This window comes from Stegastes partitus, unplaced genomic scaffold (genome assembly GCF_000690725.1).
Source record: "Stegastes partitus isolate 25-593 unplaced genomic scaffold, Stegastes_partitus-1.0.2 Scaffold16, whole genome shotgun sequence".
Lineage (NCBI taxonomy): Eukaryota > Metazoa > Chordata > Actinopteri > Pomacentridae > Stegastes > Stegastes partitus.
The window spans coordinates 1,278,287-1,296,205 of record NW_007577747.1 but is presented as its reverse complement, the minus strand read 5'-3'; the positions used below and the strand labels follow the sequence as shown (position 1 = coordinate 1,296,205).

At 43.4% G+C, this 17,919-nt stretch overlaps 1 protein-coding gene across 1 annotated transcript in view; it reads right to left on the bottom strand.

The window, feature by feature from the left end:
- The window catches only part of fat4 (FAT atypical cadherin 4), a 122,194-nt gene that overhangs the window by 43,800 nt on the left and 60,475 nt on the right, over positions 1 to 17,919 (bottom strand). The window contains exons 2-6 of the mRNA XM_008291166.1: positions 16,739 to 16,870; positions 9,233 to 9,494; positions 8,184 to 8,534; positions 3,832 to 4,754; positions 2,593 to 2,767 (exon numbers count right to left, since the gene is read on the bottom strand). Coding sequence (XP_008289388.1) covers positions 2,593 to 2,767; positions 3,832 to 4,754; positions 8,184 to 8,534; positions 9,233 to 9,494; positions 16,739 to 16,870 — 1,843 coding nt within the window. The remainder of the gene's footprint in view (positions 1 to 2,592; positions 2,768 to 3,831; positions 4,755 to 8,183; positions 8,535 to 9,232; positions 9,495 to 16,738; positions 16,871 to 17,919) is intronic.

Below are 17,919 nucleotides of genomic sequence, written 5' to 3'. Positions count from 1 at the left end.
TGCAGCCCCAGAATGAATCAACCTATCAACTTGCAGCGTGGGACTTTCTGTATCATTATTTCTTGTTCACGGTTGGATTACTCCATTATTACAACTTGCCATTGTGTAGTGTTGACATGTTTTACAGTGTTTAAGAAGTGTTGTATTTAAGCTGGTGGAAAAAAAACGTCTAAATCCGCAACTTTGCTAGACAGAGGCAGGTTTTTAGGGGTTAAATCCATGACCAGAGAGGGACTTTAAAGGCCTCACAGCAAAGATTGCTCGACAACAGGATCTCGTCTGTGTTTCTCTGTTGGAGATCTCGTTGTTTTACATTCTTTCAAGCAGGCAAATCTTGTCCATTGCTAAGCAGAAGGCTTAAAAAATCTGATTTGCCTGCAGCTGATCCCAGATGTTGGCTGAGCAGCAAGAACAGTCAGGGACCACGCACCCCCTCCTCCGCCCCCGCCAGCATCTCTGCCTTTTGTCTTCACAACTAGTTAACTCAAAAATGCAAAAAACAACTTTCCATAAACAAAGAAGGCAGAGTAAAGAAAAAAACAACCCAGAAATATTCCACGTCAGGTTTCCTCTCAACAAGACGCCTTGTAAAACACCTTCGTGCAGCTTGTATGGATGCCACATTTTCAGGAGGGGGCTCAGATTTTCAAATAACTGCAAAAGTTTACCAAGTCGTGGCCGTTACGAGAGGCAGCACCTGGTGAGCTCCTTTGTTTCCACGCGCTTCACGACAGGTTTAGCAGTTAGCACATCCTGGAGTTCTGCAATTAATGAGTTCACCGAAAACATCCCCCAGAGAAGGCACCACTAAAGCACGACAACACACGGACACGGCCCTGCCCGGAAATGTGGAAGTTAGTGTATGATTCATTCACAGAAGGAGTTTAAAAAAAAGAAGCTGAGTGGAGCACATCTGCGCAAAAACCCATGTAGCACTTGTGTTACAGCACACAATTATCCCTTTTCGTCATGATGAAGTGTTTGTAGGTCACGGCGGCTGCAGCAGGACTCCGCCTCAGCTTTTACATAACACCAAATATGACAGAACAACATATTTCTGACAAACAGCTTAAGTCCTGATAGAATAATTCTTCCGCAGCCTGAAGCCTCCCGAATGATAAATCCTTCTCTTTTTCTTTTTTGCAACACAACTCGTCGAATGCTACGGGTAAGACAAAGGCGGACATGTTAAGATGAATGTCTGTGGTTGAAAATGGGTCATGGTAGACAGCAGAGTTGGAGACATGTCTGCCCCATCCACCTTCAAAAATTTCCTGCCAGATAGCGCCTGGGAGAACCATTTCCCCCCACTGTCTCAGCCGAGGCCTCAAAAATGTGAGAAAATGCTGCTGGGTAATTTGGCCTGTACTATGATTATGGGGTTTTTGATATTTTGATATTCTACCCCAAATCCCTCTTTCTGCCTCAACATTGTACCGAAACGTCCTGTCAAAATATTTTGGAATTGTTGTCAGGGCTCTAAATATGGACTCCTCGTGAAGCGTACAAAAAAGAGATCGAATCCTAATTAGTATGTTCCCTCGTTGGGCAATTTTGTCCATGTGGCACAGAGCTCTAAAAAGCAAGAAAACTCTCACAAAAATATCTTCGGTGGTTTTAAGGAAGATTGATTATCAGAAAATGTGGCGTTCTTGCAGAGTTTTTGATTGAAGGACTCTTTTATAATGACACAATTACACACCATCTATCTCCGTCTCTTGCTAAATATTCAGATTATCAAATGATTGGGCAAATAATACAAAGCCTTTCAATCACAAGTCTTTAACACTTTTCACAACAAGACACTGTGCAGCATTGTTCCCAATTCTCACCAAAAGCCTGTGCACGGTCAAAAATACACAGCGTTATGAACGGTCACATGGTCAGTCCAGGAATGAAACAGAACCACCCTCAGACCATGACGGCTGTGCCAGAGCAGCTCGGGGGAAACATATACTTAGCTGGGATACCATGTGATTTGGCTGCAACGGGGATACGCATGTACTCCTTTAACTGCACATTAACTGGCCTCTATGCAATAACAAGTTAACCTTTTATCTGGCTATAACAAGCTCTACCGCCGTATCCAAATAAACAGAGGATGCTATTCAATCGAACCCGCTGAAAGGACTTCTGTGGAACAGGTCGAAAAGAAGAAGAAGAAGAAGAAGAAGAAAAAAAAAAAAAACACCCACTATTTTGCAAGCTAAAAACTCCAGAATGTTTAGGTTATTGTGCCACACAAAAAGAGCTCTGTGAACGCTATGAAATCAAAATGCTGTTTGTTGACATTGCTGCGAGTTCATGAAAAGCTCCGTTTTGTAGCCTGATTACAAAATATGTTTCTTGCTTCGCTGAAACTCAACAATGTCCATGTAAGGAGACATTACACAGCGCTCGGTCCGCACCAGACACACCAGATCACGGATGATAAGTCGAACACGTTGGATGTGGAATGAGTTTAGACGTAAACAACCGATTCCGGATCACAATGAGCTGAAACAGAATACGGCTGAGCGAGCACGAAATCATCTTTAGCTTGAAGGCCGTCAAACATTTCAAGATGCTGTCGGCCCGGAGACGCCGTCGTACCTGAGTCTGTGGCTGTGATCAGCAGGATGTATTTCCCCTGAGCCTCTCGGTCCAGCGTCTGGGTCACGCTCAGCTGACCGTTGGACGAGAGGGTGAAGGCGCCCTCATCGTTCCCACCGCTGAGCATGTAGCTCAGCTGGCCGTTGGCACTTTGGTCGTCGTCCCTGGCAACAACCTGAAAATACGAACAGAAATAAGCTTGATGGCTGTGAGACTTGCCTATAAGGACTTTAGTTTCACTTTTTACATTCTCTGGTTGTTTTCAGTTTCGCCACTCGTACATACTGCTTAATTCACACAACTGTAAAAGTTTAAACGTGAGTGGGAGTAACTCAGCGTAACCACCGTCCTCACTGAGCATGCTCAGTGAAGCAGCTGGGAGTTTATTAGCAACACGGTGCTCAGCAGCACCATGATGATAATTGTTAAGGGAAGGAAGATCATTACTTATTCACTTTGTCTAATCAGACTTTCCTAGAGAATCCATTAAAATGAAAACCAGAGAGTCACTAATGCATTCTGTGCTCTTCTCGGCCGCTGTGAGGATTAATGGTGGACATTTATTTAATGACTTCTAAGTATGAAACTCTTTAGTTTTTGATTTTACACCAGCTGCTCACTGATGTGCCCAAACGCACTGTGGGCTTCCCAACCCTCCCAGGTAAAGACACAGATGTGAGCTCTTGTGTGGTAGAAACCCCTCCATGTCTGGACCTTTTCCCACCACATAACTGTACCCTCATTTCCTCTCGAGGTGCACGAGTGAGAGAAAACGGAATTGCTCTGTCATTGGAGATCAGTCTTTCCTCTCCATTTTTTATATATGGCTCATTTAGTCATCAGGGTGGTTAGAATGTTAATTGCCTCGTCACGCAATTTAGCCGAGTTTCATATTTCGGTGAAATCCTATAAAGTCTTAATTGAGCAGAGCAAATTGCAGTCATATATCATTTCTTTATCATTTCGGTCAGGTATTTGTCATTTCATTTAGCAAAATAAGACCACCGTGCTCAGTGGTGTAGCGCTCTGATACGGCTCACATACCTGCTCTTATTAAGTTAGTATCACTACAAATCTGGTTAAGGCATTAGCTTGTTTAAGGTCTTAGGACTGTCATTCAAAAAACACTGCCTTCTGTTCACTCAGGAGTTCCTGTCTGTGAATGTTAATGGCGTTTCCACAAATTACTTGAGAAAAGAAGAAAAAAAAGAAAACAAACACAAAAAACCAGGCACCGACCTGCAGAATGTTTTTCGGTAGGTTCTCAAGGTTCTCCTGAACGTTGACGGTGTAAGGAGAGAGCTCGAACACGGGTGAGCAGTCGTTAACGTCCAGCAAAACAATGTTGACTGTCGCTCGATCCACCCGGGGGCTGCTGCCGCGGTCTGCAGCTTGGACCACCAGCGAATAGGACGAACGGGTCTCACGGTCCAGCTGTTTGGCCACCGAGATCACCCCAGTGACCGAGTCGATCCTGAAGTCAGAGTTGGTGTTCCCTCCAGAGATAGAGAAGCGAATCTGCCCATTGGTGCCGTCGTCAGCGTCGCTAGCAAACACCTGGATGACATCAGTCCCCGTCAAGGTGTTCTCCTCGATCTCAATGTCGTAGATGTTCTGCGAGAAGCTTGGCGTGTTGTCGTTGACGTCCAACACCATCATCGTTACATCCATGGTTGAAGACAGAGCAGGTTCGCCTTTATCTGTAGCTACAACTGTGAGAGTGTAGTTGGAAAGTTCCTCCCTGTCAAGTTCCCCGACCAACCTGACGTCTCCGTCTATGGTCCCGATGCTGAACTTGTTCCCAAAAGGCCCTCTGAGGGAATACTCCACGTAGCTGTTGGGCCCGCTGTCAGCGTCTGTGGCGTGTGCAGTGAACACGACCGTGTCCACCGGCGTGTTCTCCTGGATGTAGGTCATCTTCTGGGAGGTGAAGGTCGGCGGGCAGTCGTTGACGTCCAGGAGGATGATTGACACCTGGGCAGTGCTGGTGAAGCGGGTCATGGGAGACGGGGCCAAGTCATTGACGGTGACGACCAGGTTGTAGAAAGACTGGGTCTCCCGGTCCAGGGCCTTCTTAGTTTGGAGGACTCCTTCCTTGGTGATGACAAAGTGGCCCTGGGGGTCACCAGATGCAATTTTGTAGAGGAGCTGTGCGTTTGGGCCTGAAAGACACAACAGGAAGTGATTATTAGTGGAGAAAAATGTGTGATAACTGAACTGCACTTTGTTTAGGACGACCTTGTAAAGCCAGAATAGATAAACATAGCTGTTGGTTCCTTACAAATACTTTGGAGATGAAACTAACTGATAGTAAAGATCCTAATAACACAAAAACTCTGCTGAGTGAACTCAACATGGAGTCTTTTCTGATGCAGTCACTCCTTAAAAAACAAAAACAAAAAATAAATACTGAACATAAGCGACACAGACAAAGATTGGATCCCTAACATGTTAAAAAATAACTATTCAACCCTCTGAGCTCCAAGCAGTTTATGGATATTTATTTATCTCTCGTCACATTTCATCTCACTCTGGGCTCATTTTTCACTGTAATACAAAGTCCATGGCTAGAAATTGAGAGAACTCAAACATGAGTTTTGCAGTATCATAATGTTCTTATGCCACAAATCACAAAAAAGTATAATTTCTTTTGGGAAAAAAAAAAGAACATGTACAATTTTCTTCCCCCTACAGGTGTTACTAATTCTGAAGGAACAGTGACTCCACAAGCTATCCATATTTTACTATTTATATTTTACAGCTGCGCACATAAACACTAGGGAGATGTTTCACCATGCCGAATGTATCCTCCAACAACCCGCTCCTCTGCATCCTGTTTGATACCATGCTGACATTTATTGTATTAATCAAACATGCTCGCTTCCTCTCTGCTCTGTGTGAACACAACCTGCAGTATAACTGGACAGAGATGGAATTTTTCAGCTCTGATAAATACGGTATTTTTGGCTTTTTCTTTAAAGATAACATTCTTTTCAAACGCGCCTATGCTTTTGTGGTTCAGAGAGTTAACATGACCTTTAATAATGAATACAAAATTAACAAACAAAAAAACAGATAAACAGAAAGCACAAGTGGAGGTCAAGTTCTGATACGTCTGACTGGCATCATTGTTGTACATGTAATTGTTTAATATTCTATATGTGTGAGTTCGGCTCTTATGTGAATTATCAACATCCATTTCCACAAATTGTGCATGTGCAAGACCTGGCTGCAGCTCCTGTCCTCCGAGCGGACAATCCATTCATGCAGCATGACCGATTGCTATCGAAAGAGAAGCACCGCCGCAAACCACTTCCTAAACTGATAGCATGGCTGTGCAGTCTTTGGAAAGTCCCTCACAATGCTAATATTTATTTAAATGACATAAGTACACTGTGACTGAGTGCATGGATGCAGTAAACTATCTAACCCTGAAATCTGGCCTAATCCGCAGAGCTCCCCCTCGAACTGGGGGTTAAAATGAGCTTAAATTGAGCGTCTGTAATTCAACTCAACGGGGTATTCATGTGGAAAGCGCCAGCACCTTCCCACACTCCACTGTGTATTTACAGTACACAAGTAATCCCTTATCAAAAGCCCGAGTGCTACTTCCATCCGAGTTTAGGCTGCAGCGTCGGGAGACAAAGTCTGGGGGTCGGGGGGTCACAGCTTAGGAAGTGTTAACAATGGCAGTGTTTTATTTTGACAGTGGAAAACGGCAACTATATATCTGAGAGGACGACGCGGTCAGATTATGTGGACGGCGGAGAAAGAAAGCCAGACTCTGGTTTGAGAACGAGGCAGCGTATTTCCCAGGAATGTAGGTCACAATAACCACATTAGGCCCGGGTGAAGCGGTAATTACAGCAGAGGAGAGCAGCGGTGACTGTTCAAATACCGCACGGCACTTCGCAAACACGAAACCCACCACCTGAAACGCAGAAATAACTCAAGCCACTTAATCACACGGTGAAGATGTTGTATTTCATCAAATCATTCACGCGCGACTCAAAATAAAAATGAAAAATAAAATGTAGGTTTGAAAGCTTCTCAATAACCAACTGTCATAACAAAGTGACAGGCCACCATTAAATTAATCTTCCACGGCTCACTCGTGCTTGATTTATACACTACGAAAGCACATCGCTGCTCCAAGCATGCACACTGAGTGGTTTTCTTTAAATATATTGACATATCTGGGATACTTCCAGGACTTAACTTGATTTAACAGAGGTTTCTTACACATCTGCCAAACATTTCTAAATATAGGAGTGTGAAAACATTTCTTATTAGCTGTAAAATCCCTTGGGGAAGTCTCTGAAATCCTGTATGAAGCAGAAGCAGCGCCACAATCACTGTACTTTATCTCTGATTTTGTCTAATCAAACTCTACATTAACCATACAATTATAAAACAAGATCATGATTAATAATGTAAATCTAAAGAGCAAAATAGGTTATTCTAGTAGGTCATGTCATGATAAAACTGCATTACTGCACCAAGGAGATTGAAGGGCAGACATCAATGCAGCCTGGTGTCTGAATGGTCATTGTATGAGGGGAGATCAAGAAGCTGTCGGACTGTTGCTGGTGTGCATGTACGGACGTGTCACGGTCAAGTGCGTGCAACATTTGCGATTTTAACTGTCAAGAGACAGACTGACGCAACACCAGGACCTGTTTTACTCGTGTATTTATGACCGCTGGCAGGTGTTCATGTGTGATTTCTCCACGGATCTTAAATTGGAGCAGAGAACAAACATGACATTCTGTGTCAGTCCACAGCTGCAATGATCCAACCTTCACGTGGAGGATCCTCGCTGGTGACAAGAGGTGGGTCTGCAGCTGCATTTAAGAGAAGAAACAGCAGTTTTTGCTGCTGAAGAGCCCGCAGGAGCACACCAGGAGCATGTTTATTGTTTTCTTCAACATTTATGTGGTTGTGCTCAGTGAATTAGTCCCCCGGGGTCGGACTGTCGAGGCGGAGTTCAACCGTAACGTCTTAGGGACTCGGCTGCCAGATTTAGCCCCCTGAGCCTTCGTCCTCTTTTACTAAATGAGGTTGAAAGGTCGCCTTTTTGACACAGTTTTGGAGATGCAGCGCTCATCGCAGGTGGTGTCTGACGTGTTTACATAACAGGTCCTCCAGGAAACAGTACAAGTGTTGCAGGAGCACTGGGTGCAGTGGATAACTGCACCAAGACTGTTTTGACCAGGATGGGGGCCAAATTTAAATCTGGTAGGGCTTTTGATATTTGTAGGCAGTCTGTGAACTTTTTAGTAAGTATTAACATGTTTATGACGTTTATTTATTTGTTTTTTTCTTGCAAATTTTCACATATGTTTGACGGTTATTTGGCATGTTTAATATTTCTATTTAATATAATATACACTCTTCTAAGTTTTTACATTTTGAACATTGCCAGTCAAATGTTCAGATACTATAACTCTGATAACAAACGTATTATTGCAAAACATTGTGACATAGAACTAAATCCAAGAAAAGAATGAACGGCATCCACCCAAAACATCAGGAGCTAGTATAAGTATCATATATTACTATCCTGGATGTCACATCACGTGTATACGTACCGTCATCAGCATCACTGGCCCCGACAGTAACAATACTGGATCCAGGCGGCAGACTCTCTGAGACAGACGTGCTGTACACGGTGGTGTTGAAGATGGGCGGGTTGTCGTTCACGTCCAACACGTTGAAGTAAACCCTGACCGTGCTGGCCTGCCCGCCCCCGTCCTGCGCCTTCGCAGTCAGAATATAATACTGCTGAGTCTCGTAGTCAAGCGAACGCGTCACGTTGAAAACTCCCGTCACGGGGTTCAGGAGGAACGTGTCGTCCTCGTCGTCTTCCTCCAGCGAGTAGGTGACCTCTCCGTTAACCCCTGAGTCAGAGTCGCTGGCCAGGATTGCCGCCACGATGGAGCCTGCGAGAGTCAGACGGGTTGCAACACAGAGGCGAGAAGTTAGACTTTACTGCTCTATAGACTGACTGCAGGGGGTTATAAAGGCAGTTTGTTAATACCGCTGACTCGATGATTGCTTCAGCAGTTGCTAAAACAACAGATTTTTTTGGTTTTACTGATTTGGCCTGTTCTGTTTGGGAGCAAAACATTTATTGGGCTTTAAACTGATGACGTACGGGTGAAATTTTGATGAGCAAACACCTAATTATAAGTGTTTTTATTAGTGCTTATCGGGTCATATGTTAATTCTATCCTCACCAGACATTCTTCTTTGACTTCCAGACTTAATATTTTACTTGTGACTGAAGTGGTGAGAGGCTTGAAGCAGCTGTGCCAGACAGTTGTCAGTATTGTTGTAAATCCTGCTGGTTGCTGATAGATTTTCCCATAAATCAAAGATAACTTACTGTCACTTTGACCTGATTAAAGTCTTATAGATACAGGGGATTTGGAAAGGCTCATATGAAAATGTTTTTTAAAAAAGTAAAAAATACTACCGTAATCCGCCCCCAATAATTTGAGGCTGTTGATGATTTTAGCAGAGCTGTCTGAGTCTGCAGGAGACCAAACTTCAGCTGTCTCAGTCTATTATTTTGAAGACATCTCTCGCATTTTAGTGTTGCAACTTGATGCTTCATTAGGCGACATTAAGACCTCACCTGGCGTCATGTCTTCGGGGATGTCAAACGAGTACGTCGTGCGGGAGAACTTGGGCGTGTGGTCGTTGACGTCCTTGACGGTGATGTTGAGCCTCATGTCAGACGACTGTTTTCCATCGTCCGCCCGCACCAGCAGGGAATACTTGGAACGTCGCTCCCGGTCCAGTTTCTTGGTGGCGATCAGATCACCAGATTCGGGGTCGATGCGAAAACTGTCGTCCGCCCCACTGATGATGGTGTACGTCACAAGAGCATTGGGACCCTGAGGCGAAAGACAAAACAGAATGCATTTGTATTCGTTGCACAATTAAGGCTGCATGACATAAAAAAACTAACATTGTCATATAAAAAAAGAGAGAAATTTTCACCAGATGATTTTAATAACTGCATTTAGAAAGACTTCATCACTCTAGAATAATTGGATTGATTTTGCAGATTAATGCATCTGCACTGAAAATAAAAAATAACTTAAGAAAAGCTGAAAAAAGCAGTTTAAAACTGTTCTCATATGGTGTACCCCTGGTAATGACATTCCACATAGTACCACAAAGCTCTGTATGATGAGTGCAAAGTCAAAACTGAATACCATCCAAAGCAAAAAAAAAACGATGTCAGATGTCTTTGCCAATGGTAAAGCATATGAAGAAGGCCCAAAATGGCTTTTATCAGCTTTATATAAATTATTTTTTATTCTCTCTGCAGAGCGCTGCCCTACAAATCACCCCAATCATTGTGAAATGATTATTTCTTTCCAAATCGAGTCATCTGGTGTAAATAGCTGCATTGTTTTATATCGCAGAAAAACAAAATATCGCAATTTTCCCCGATGTCATGCAACCCACATATATATAGATTTTGCTTTTTTTTAATTGACTTTCCAAGCAGAGTAGCATTTCATGCGTTTATGTTGTTTTAAACTGACCACGCTCATGTCAGGCAGCAAACCAAAGCACATCTTAAACCACATTTCTGAAGCACTTCCTGTAAGGCTACAGAGTGAGAAGGGGCCAGTAGGTCAGATGCACTTTGCTGAACTTTCTCTGTAAGTTGTTCGCAGTTACAAGCATCAAAGCAACTCTATCTGGCAGGAAATCAGATTGTTTACTACACGCTAGCGTGTCACGTCTCCAGATCAAGCTACCCTCTTCTCTAGCATGAATGAAGCCCTTCACTGGGTCCTCTTCACGGAGGCGCTCCGTAAAGGGAAGGCGTGTAGCTTCAAGATAGTGTCACCAACAGAAGCACAGGAGGAGTAAACAGAGTGAAAACGATCATATCTGACTGACCTTCACAAACATGAAACGAGCTTTGATCATGTGAACATCCATCCATCTTGTCATTAATGGTGTGAATTAAGAACCAAATGGATTATCTGCAAGTGTAGCGACCTTTTTCCAACTAAAATCTAACTTGTGCCCAGAATTTGACAAGAAGTTTGAATACAAAAGACAAAAAACAACTGATTAAAGATTTTTGATCGAAACCTATCACAAAACACTGATCGATTTAGGAAAACCCAGATTAGAGACACATAACAGAGGTGACATTTCTACGTTTTTTGAAAGATAACGTGTCGTAATTCGTCCGGTTCGTGTAGGTAGAAAAAGGACTGGTCACAGTAAAGAGAAACAGGGCATAAGGTGAACAGTGATATCCTAGCGAGACCTGCTCTTCGTCTTTGAACTTTTGGGGGCTATAGTGTTCCTCTATAAATGCAACTAATAGATCCCCTGTTACCGCGGACGAGTACAAGCACCGTGACGCATGTGATCGCTATAGCAAGAGGCTTTGGAATCGGAGAGGAGGCCTGAATGTGATATGACAAGTGAATGAGTGCGACGACAGAGCCTGACGTTTATATTTGTGCCGGGGACAATAAGAGATCAGACAACTGTCTCAGTCTGTGTCTTCTGCCAAAAAGCAAAAGCAACATCAAAAAGCTACTGCTATTCAGTGAGATGAAGCCACGTCTCTGGTTACAGCCGCTTAAGAGCGAAGCTAAAAGAGACTCTTTCAGCTATGCCTGATGTTTCTGCGTGATGCTTTTTGATCCTGCCAGAACAATGAGGAGGCTTAAAAGGAGAGGTGTTGCATTAAGCTGTGTTTTTATCTGCATATTGACACATTTACTGCCTTGGTGGACAATATTTCTCACATGACAGGCTGTTTTTTTTTTTTTTAAGTAGCCTGTATGTATGCTGAGGGGGAATTGGATGTAGTAAAGAAAATGATGTCCTAATAGAAAACATGTACGGCTGAATTGCTGAAGTATCATGACTTCACATTAGACCTTCTTCAAACGTCTCCAATTTTCTTGCAATAAAAGTTTCTCGAGGTGGTTTTTGACTTGTTCAAAGGAGAGTCTTCATAGTAGATGAACATTCTGAATAAGTTCGCTAACGTTTAACTTATCAGCTGTTTCTATGTCTACACTGTGGACAACCGGAAACATGATCAGTATGACAGACACGTATTATTGCAACTGTCTCAATTGAAAATGGTTCCTGACGACTTTTCTTCCATTTTTATCTTGAGGTCGTTCTAGCAGTTGGCAAACCGCTGGTTTTGTTTCCTGTTTCTTCTTCTTCTTAATGTACATATACCTTTTCTACCGGATGTGTAAATTCTTGTATATATTTGTCTTATTATCTTGTTTATTTTTTATTAATATTTATTGTGTTTTATTCTTTTTCTTTCTGTAGTTATTTTACTTTATTTTATTGTATTTTTTAAATTTTCCTATTTCTATTATTCGTGTAAATTCCTAGGGCCGACACCAACAGCCGAAACCAAATTCCTTGTATGTTGTGAACGTATTTGGCCATTAAAGCTGATTCTGATTCTACTCACTGCATCACAATCCTATGTAATGTAATGAATAGCGCCACCTTCTGGAGCCACTGTGCAGACTTCCGCGTTTACTTACTCCAAAGCCGTTAATGGAAACACGCTTGATTCACTTTTTTTTCCCACAACATTGCAGACTCACTTTCCAATTATATTTAGAGTAGCATCGAGGAGTTTTACAGTGTTCGAGCAGAGTCACAAGTGAGCTGGTGTGCTTGAGCTGCAAGTTGGGAGCGGTGGGCGGAGAGAGAGGCGGGTGCGAGTCATTCTAAGGAGTCACAGAGGGGATTATTTTCATTAAGAAAATCCTCTAGATATGTAACTTTGATCCACAGAGACGAGTATTTAGGGGTTTAAGACAAAATGCTGTTTTTGAAAATAAAGACAAAAGTTTAATATTCATACAAATTGTGTTCAAATGCATAGAAGTTAGTGAAAGTTAGGCCCAGAGCTGGCGTCCTGCTGGTGAAAAAGTCCACGGTAAAAGGCTAAAAGCAGTATTTTACACATCTGATGTTTCAACAGTTTGGCCAGATCTGACAGATGAAAAATTCAATCCCAAAAGCAAATTAAATCTCCTCTTCTCTGCCTTCGTTCTCTTTAAAGATTTTTGCGCACACGCAGTCAGGACACGCAGCCATCAGTCAAAAAGCTTCAGACGGAGTCAATAACAGAAGGCTAAGTTCATGACTCACTCTTATCTCTTTCCCGTGGCCTGGTTTTTACGACAGATAAAACCTTCGTCTTCTTGACCCTGTCTCTCATTGCATTACCAGAGACTCGGTCTGAGATCCAGGCCCAGTAAAAGAAAAACACAAAAAAAAAACCGAGGGAGACCAGGAGGACGGAGCGAGGTTCTGCTCATCTAAGGACCCTGCTGTCATCAATCAGTGGCTCCAGATCTGGCAATCGCATTAACCACCTGGGCCGCAGTCCGGAACCCAACACCCGGGGTTTGCCAATTAATTTTCTGATAGGGTTCAAAGGCAGAGCAAGGAAGGTGGGAGAGGCCGAGCAGGGGGTCCATCTAGGCCACAGTCCAACACACACACACACACACACACACACACACACACACACCTACAGAAATCACCAACACAGCCAAGCATCTATAAAAATAGCTTCACTCTCATTTTAATGCCTTTCATTTCACTGACTGGTCCGTCGCTTTCTTTTTACTGGACTAACACGAGTAATTAAGATCGTACATGCACACAAACACGCTCTCGCACACCAACACCGCTCGCCCTCTTGACCTTCACTCAAGAGTTCGAGTACTTTACAGCTCTCCAAAGACATGGAGGGCTGTTGTGGGGAGGAGGGGAGAGAAAAAAAAAAAAAGAGGGCTGACCAATTAAACAGCGGCGTTCCAGGGAGCAGAGCGTACCAGACTGGGGCAGAAGGAAACTCATTTAGCAGATGAGTGGTTTTTGGGAGCACGCAGTTCCTACGAGGAGCGAGAGGTGCGAAGCAGACAGCGCCGGCGGGGATAGCGAGCTTCCTGTACGCAAAACAGCACCAACAAAGCAAGCCAATCATAACACAGGCGGCTGGAAAACAAGCGACGTGTTGTCACCGAGAGCTTAAAGATAAAGCCTTTTGAAAGTCGGAGATGGGCCCGACCGGCTGCTGGTTCGGTGTGTACATCTGTTCCACAAAGGAGGCTCGAAAATAGGGTTTGTAGGCCTCTGGAACACATTACGGCTCATTTCGAAGGCTTGCTTTCAGAGAGCTCTCCTGAAACATTTTTCTTCATTAAGAAAGGTTTTTACCTGTGACATATTTTCCACATAAGGTCAGGATTCTAATAAAACACTCACAGTCTCTCCAAACGCACAAAAGGCTGCATATTTCCTTCAAATGAGGTGAGAAACATTTTCAGAGAGTCCTAACTCGCATTAGAAAAAGAAGCAAAGTTTTATATTGATTTTTCTTTCAAGCCTTAAGCAACCCCCTCTTTCTTTCTTTTTTTTGGGGGGGGTGGGGGTGGAAGCGGGCACAGCAAAAAACGGATGCGTAGAAACAGCATTTTAATACCCGCACACATGAATCCCACATGTAGCACAGTTAAATTGGATGGGATCATTATGATGTCTGAATTCAGCCCGTCAGCTGGCCAACAGCTTGCACTCTTGGCTACTCCGCACTGGCTCACACATGTGGCTTTCTCAACAAGGCCTCCAATGCGTTCCGTACGCTTAGTGTCAGCGCAACTTAAGTTTCCTGCGTAAGGATGTGGGCAAAGCCTTGGCTGGCCTCATATCTGGCTCCGAACGAGAGCTGGAATGAAGCACAGGCTTCTATTTAGCAACGTATTCATGGCAGCGCCGAAGTTTGGAGTAAACATCACCAGAATCTGTAATTCCTAAAAAGGCTCCTCTACATTCTCTTTAAGTGTCTGTGTTTTTTCTTTTTCACTTGAATCCCTGCTTGGAAACAAAATGTGACTTTTCTTGTGTGAAAGTTCTCTTTAGTTTGATCGTTCAATCAGGACTTATATGCATATCTGTGCCTGTGAGAATGAAAGCCTCATTTTCTACAAAAGCCTTGGGTTTCAGTTTACCCACCGCAGCTCGGCCTTACACTCTTCCTCACTTCAGATATGCGGAAAAAGTGAACAACTGCACAGTTTGATTTTAATACCATATGCTAAACCTTTCAAGATCAAAATCGTGAATACTTTGGCTCCCAAAAAGGCAAATAATCAAATAATGTCCTTAAATCCTCCTACTGAAAAAGACTGACCTGCCTCCAGGTTTGAGATTTACAGTCAATATAGGATTGCGATTAAAGAAAAATGGCCAGAAGTGGGACTCTGTACCACTTTTCTCACATTCAGAGCAAAAAGAAGGGAGTGAGGCAACAGCTGCGCAATAAAAAACGTGTGGCCTCATAAGTTAACATTAAATCCGAGTCCATATTCCTTTTTTCTAATCTCTCTCCCCTCTATGGCCCGACTTTTTCCATTCACTTCAACTGTGTCCTTTGGCTTGGGTGATGGACCGCAGACCTTCGAAGGGCCTGCGTTTTGCTCACTGCAGGATTTAATGTCCATATCCTGCCTAAAGCAGCTGAAGATGGAGCCTCTAACTAATTGAGAGTGATGCTGCTGATGTAATGTGAACTACGGGGACCGCGGAGGGACTGTGAGAACGGCGGGCCGAAAAAAAAAAATCAATCGATGGCCGCTCCCTTCCAGGCGGCGCGACACAAGTGGTCTCAGGACATCTCAGATAACGTCAACACCAGGGAACAGAGGAAAGTTGTGTGTTCGTGTGTGTGTGTCTCAGGGACGTCGGTGTTATAAAAAGGTGATCTATGTGCTTGTGTTGCTATGTAAGAGTAGAGGGAGTAGAGAGATTAGGCGGCTTTCCACAGCAGCAGCTCGAGGCAGGTGCGAGTTAACGTTTCCAGGGACGGCCCCCCTAAATCGACCCGTCCAGCCTTTCTGGTTCCAGTGCGGTGAGGCTTCGACCGTGACGTCGGCTCTAACTGGACGTATCTCCAGTTCTGTGAGCACGTAGGAAACAGCCCAACGGAGGTTTGTTATGTAAGTCAATGTGGTGAATTTCACTTTGTTGATGGCGATGGTAGAGACGAGGAGAATGCTACCGAACGAGGACGTCAACAGGGTAGAAAAATAGTTGTTATCTTCTTAGATTGTGACCAATCAGCAAACAGATCCACAAAAATAGAAAAACTAATTTAAAAAAATGTTCTTTCTCTGTCTGTGTCACTGTGCAGCGTCAGACATAGTCAAAAAGTTCCTTTCATGGGTTAAACTTCTCACACTGTACTTTAAATCAGATTAATGCTATTTCTTTCTTTCTTTCTTTCTTTCTTTCTTCTTTTTGGATGTCTTTCTTTTCCCCCATGAAAACAACCCTTTCCTGCCTTCAGATGGTTTAGCTGTAATTCTACACTGCTGCTTCGTCTAGATTGTGCAGATCTATGAAGCCCTTCCACTCTGCTCAAACCCTAACCCTAACTACTCTATGCTAAACTATCATAGGTTGTAATATTGGAGTAATTCAGCCATTCATATTTGAATTGGAAGCCCAGTAAGTGACTCGTATTGTTGCTTTATAAGTCCGTAATGGACGCCTACAGCGGGTCGCCTCTAAGTCTGCTCTGATATCTACTCTAGTTATTGTATCAGGGTGAATTCCTGCATCAGTTTGTTAGTGAGTTAGGATGGTCTGAGCCTTTTATCAGCCAATGTAGAGGCTCTTTATTGATTGTATTGCTACTGATAGGGGTTTTCACTTTGGAAACTGTTGTCAAAATATATTTACCTGATCAGAAGGTGGTGCCACCACATCCTTGATTAACAACCAGGGACAGACATAGTTTCCTATCATGCTCTAGATATGGTTTCAAAGGCTTTTCTGCTCTGAATATTTGCAGTTTTGGTATGAAAGTGGTCCAATGTAAAGTCGCTAAATGTCGACTTCGCTACATTTTACTGACAGCTGTGTTGGCCTAAAAAACCCATTTGAATCTATAGCGGTTTCTACACGGTAGGAACAAAAAATTTAGAGCATATTTTTAATTCAAATCACTCCCAGGATATCTATTCTGAAAGCAGCCGAGTGGAAAACGGGCACGGAGAAGTACGAAAACACAGTCAGACAGAATAGAAACTCGGGGAGCCATTACCTCGTCTGCATCCGTGGCTGTTAGCTGCATTATCTTGAAGCCGTCCCCGACGTTCTCCTCAATGGTCACATCGAGAATATCATTAGGGAAAACAGGCGGGTTGTCGTTGACGTCCTGCAGCGTGATCTCCACCTGCCGAGGAAGAATAAACACCACAGTTTCCATTAAAGCTCTGCCAAGCTGCTGCAGTCAGACTGTTGCAGCTGTTAAGATCACTGCAATGAAGAACAACAAAGAAAAAAAACGTGTCTTGGATTTCAGGAGATGAAGAAGCTGTGCTAGGAGGAGAAATGCATCATTCTGACTCCAGAGAATTAAAAAAAAAAAAACAGTGAAATTATGAAGTGCAGTTTATTCCCTTGAAAGGCCAAAAAGAAAGAAGACTGAATTATTGTTTGAACCAAAAATCATTTCTTTAGATCGAATAGAAGAGAAAGCCGAAGCTGTAGGTACGAACATATTCGGTCAACAGCGATTAATTAAGATTGTTTTGCTGTTTTAAAATTACCATGCCATACAAATGTCTATCCATTATCAATACACCGCTTTATCCTCACGAAGGTCATGGGGGGCTGGAGTCTATCCCAGCTGACTCAGGGTGAAGGCAGGGGACACCCTGGACAGGTCACCAGTCTATCACAGGGCTACACTTAGAGACAGACAACCAAGCACACTCACATTCACACCTACGGACAATTTAGAATCACCAATTAACCTCAGCATGTTTTTGGACTGTGTGGGAGGAAGCCGGAGAACCCGGAGAGAACCCACGCTGCACGGGGAGAACATGCAAACTCCACACAGAAAGATTGTTAGCAACAGTGCTAACCAACTGCGCCACCCTGCAGCCCCCATACAAATGTGCAAATGCCTAATTAGTTAAGATGTGCAGGAAAGCTGAGAATTAGTGCACTGCAGTCAAAGCATAGGTGCTGCTCCATATACAACACCCACATGCTCAGCTGCCATAAACTAACATATCTGGAGAACTGCATTGTGGGTCCCTGGTAGACCTCATATATCCCACTGTCACAGGAGCTCATGGAAAACTGTACAACTTACAAATTGACTTGAGGCTCTTTTCCATAGAGACCTGCAGCGAGTGTAACAGTAGAGCAAACTAACTGCAGCGCAGGGATTTTCACTTTCAAGTCTTAGGAACCAAAATAAACACACATTAC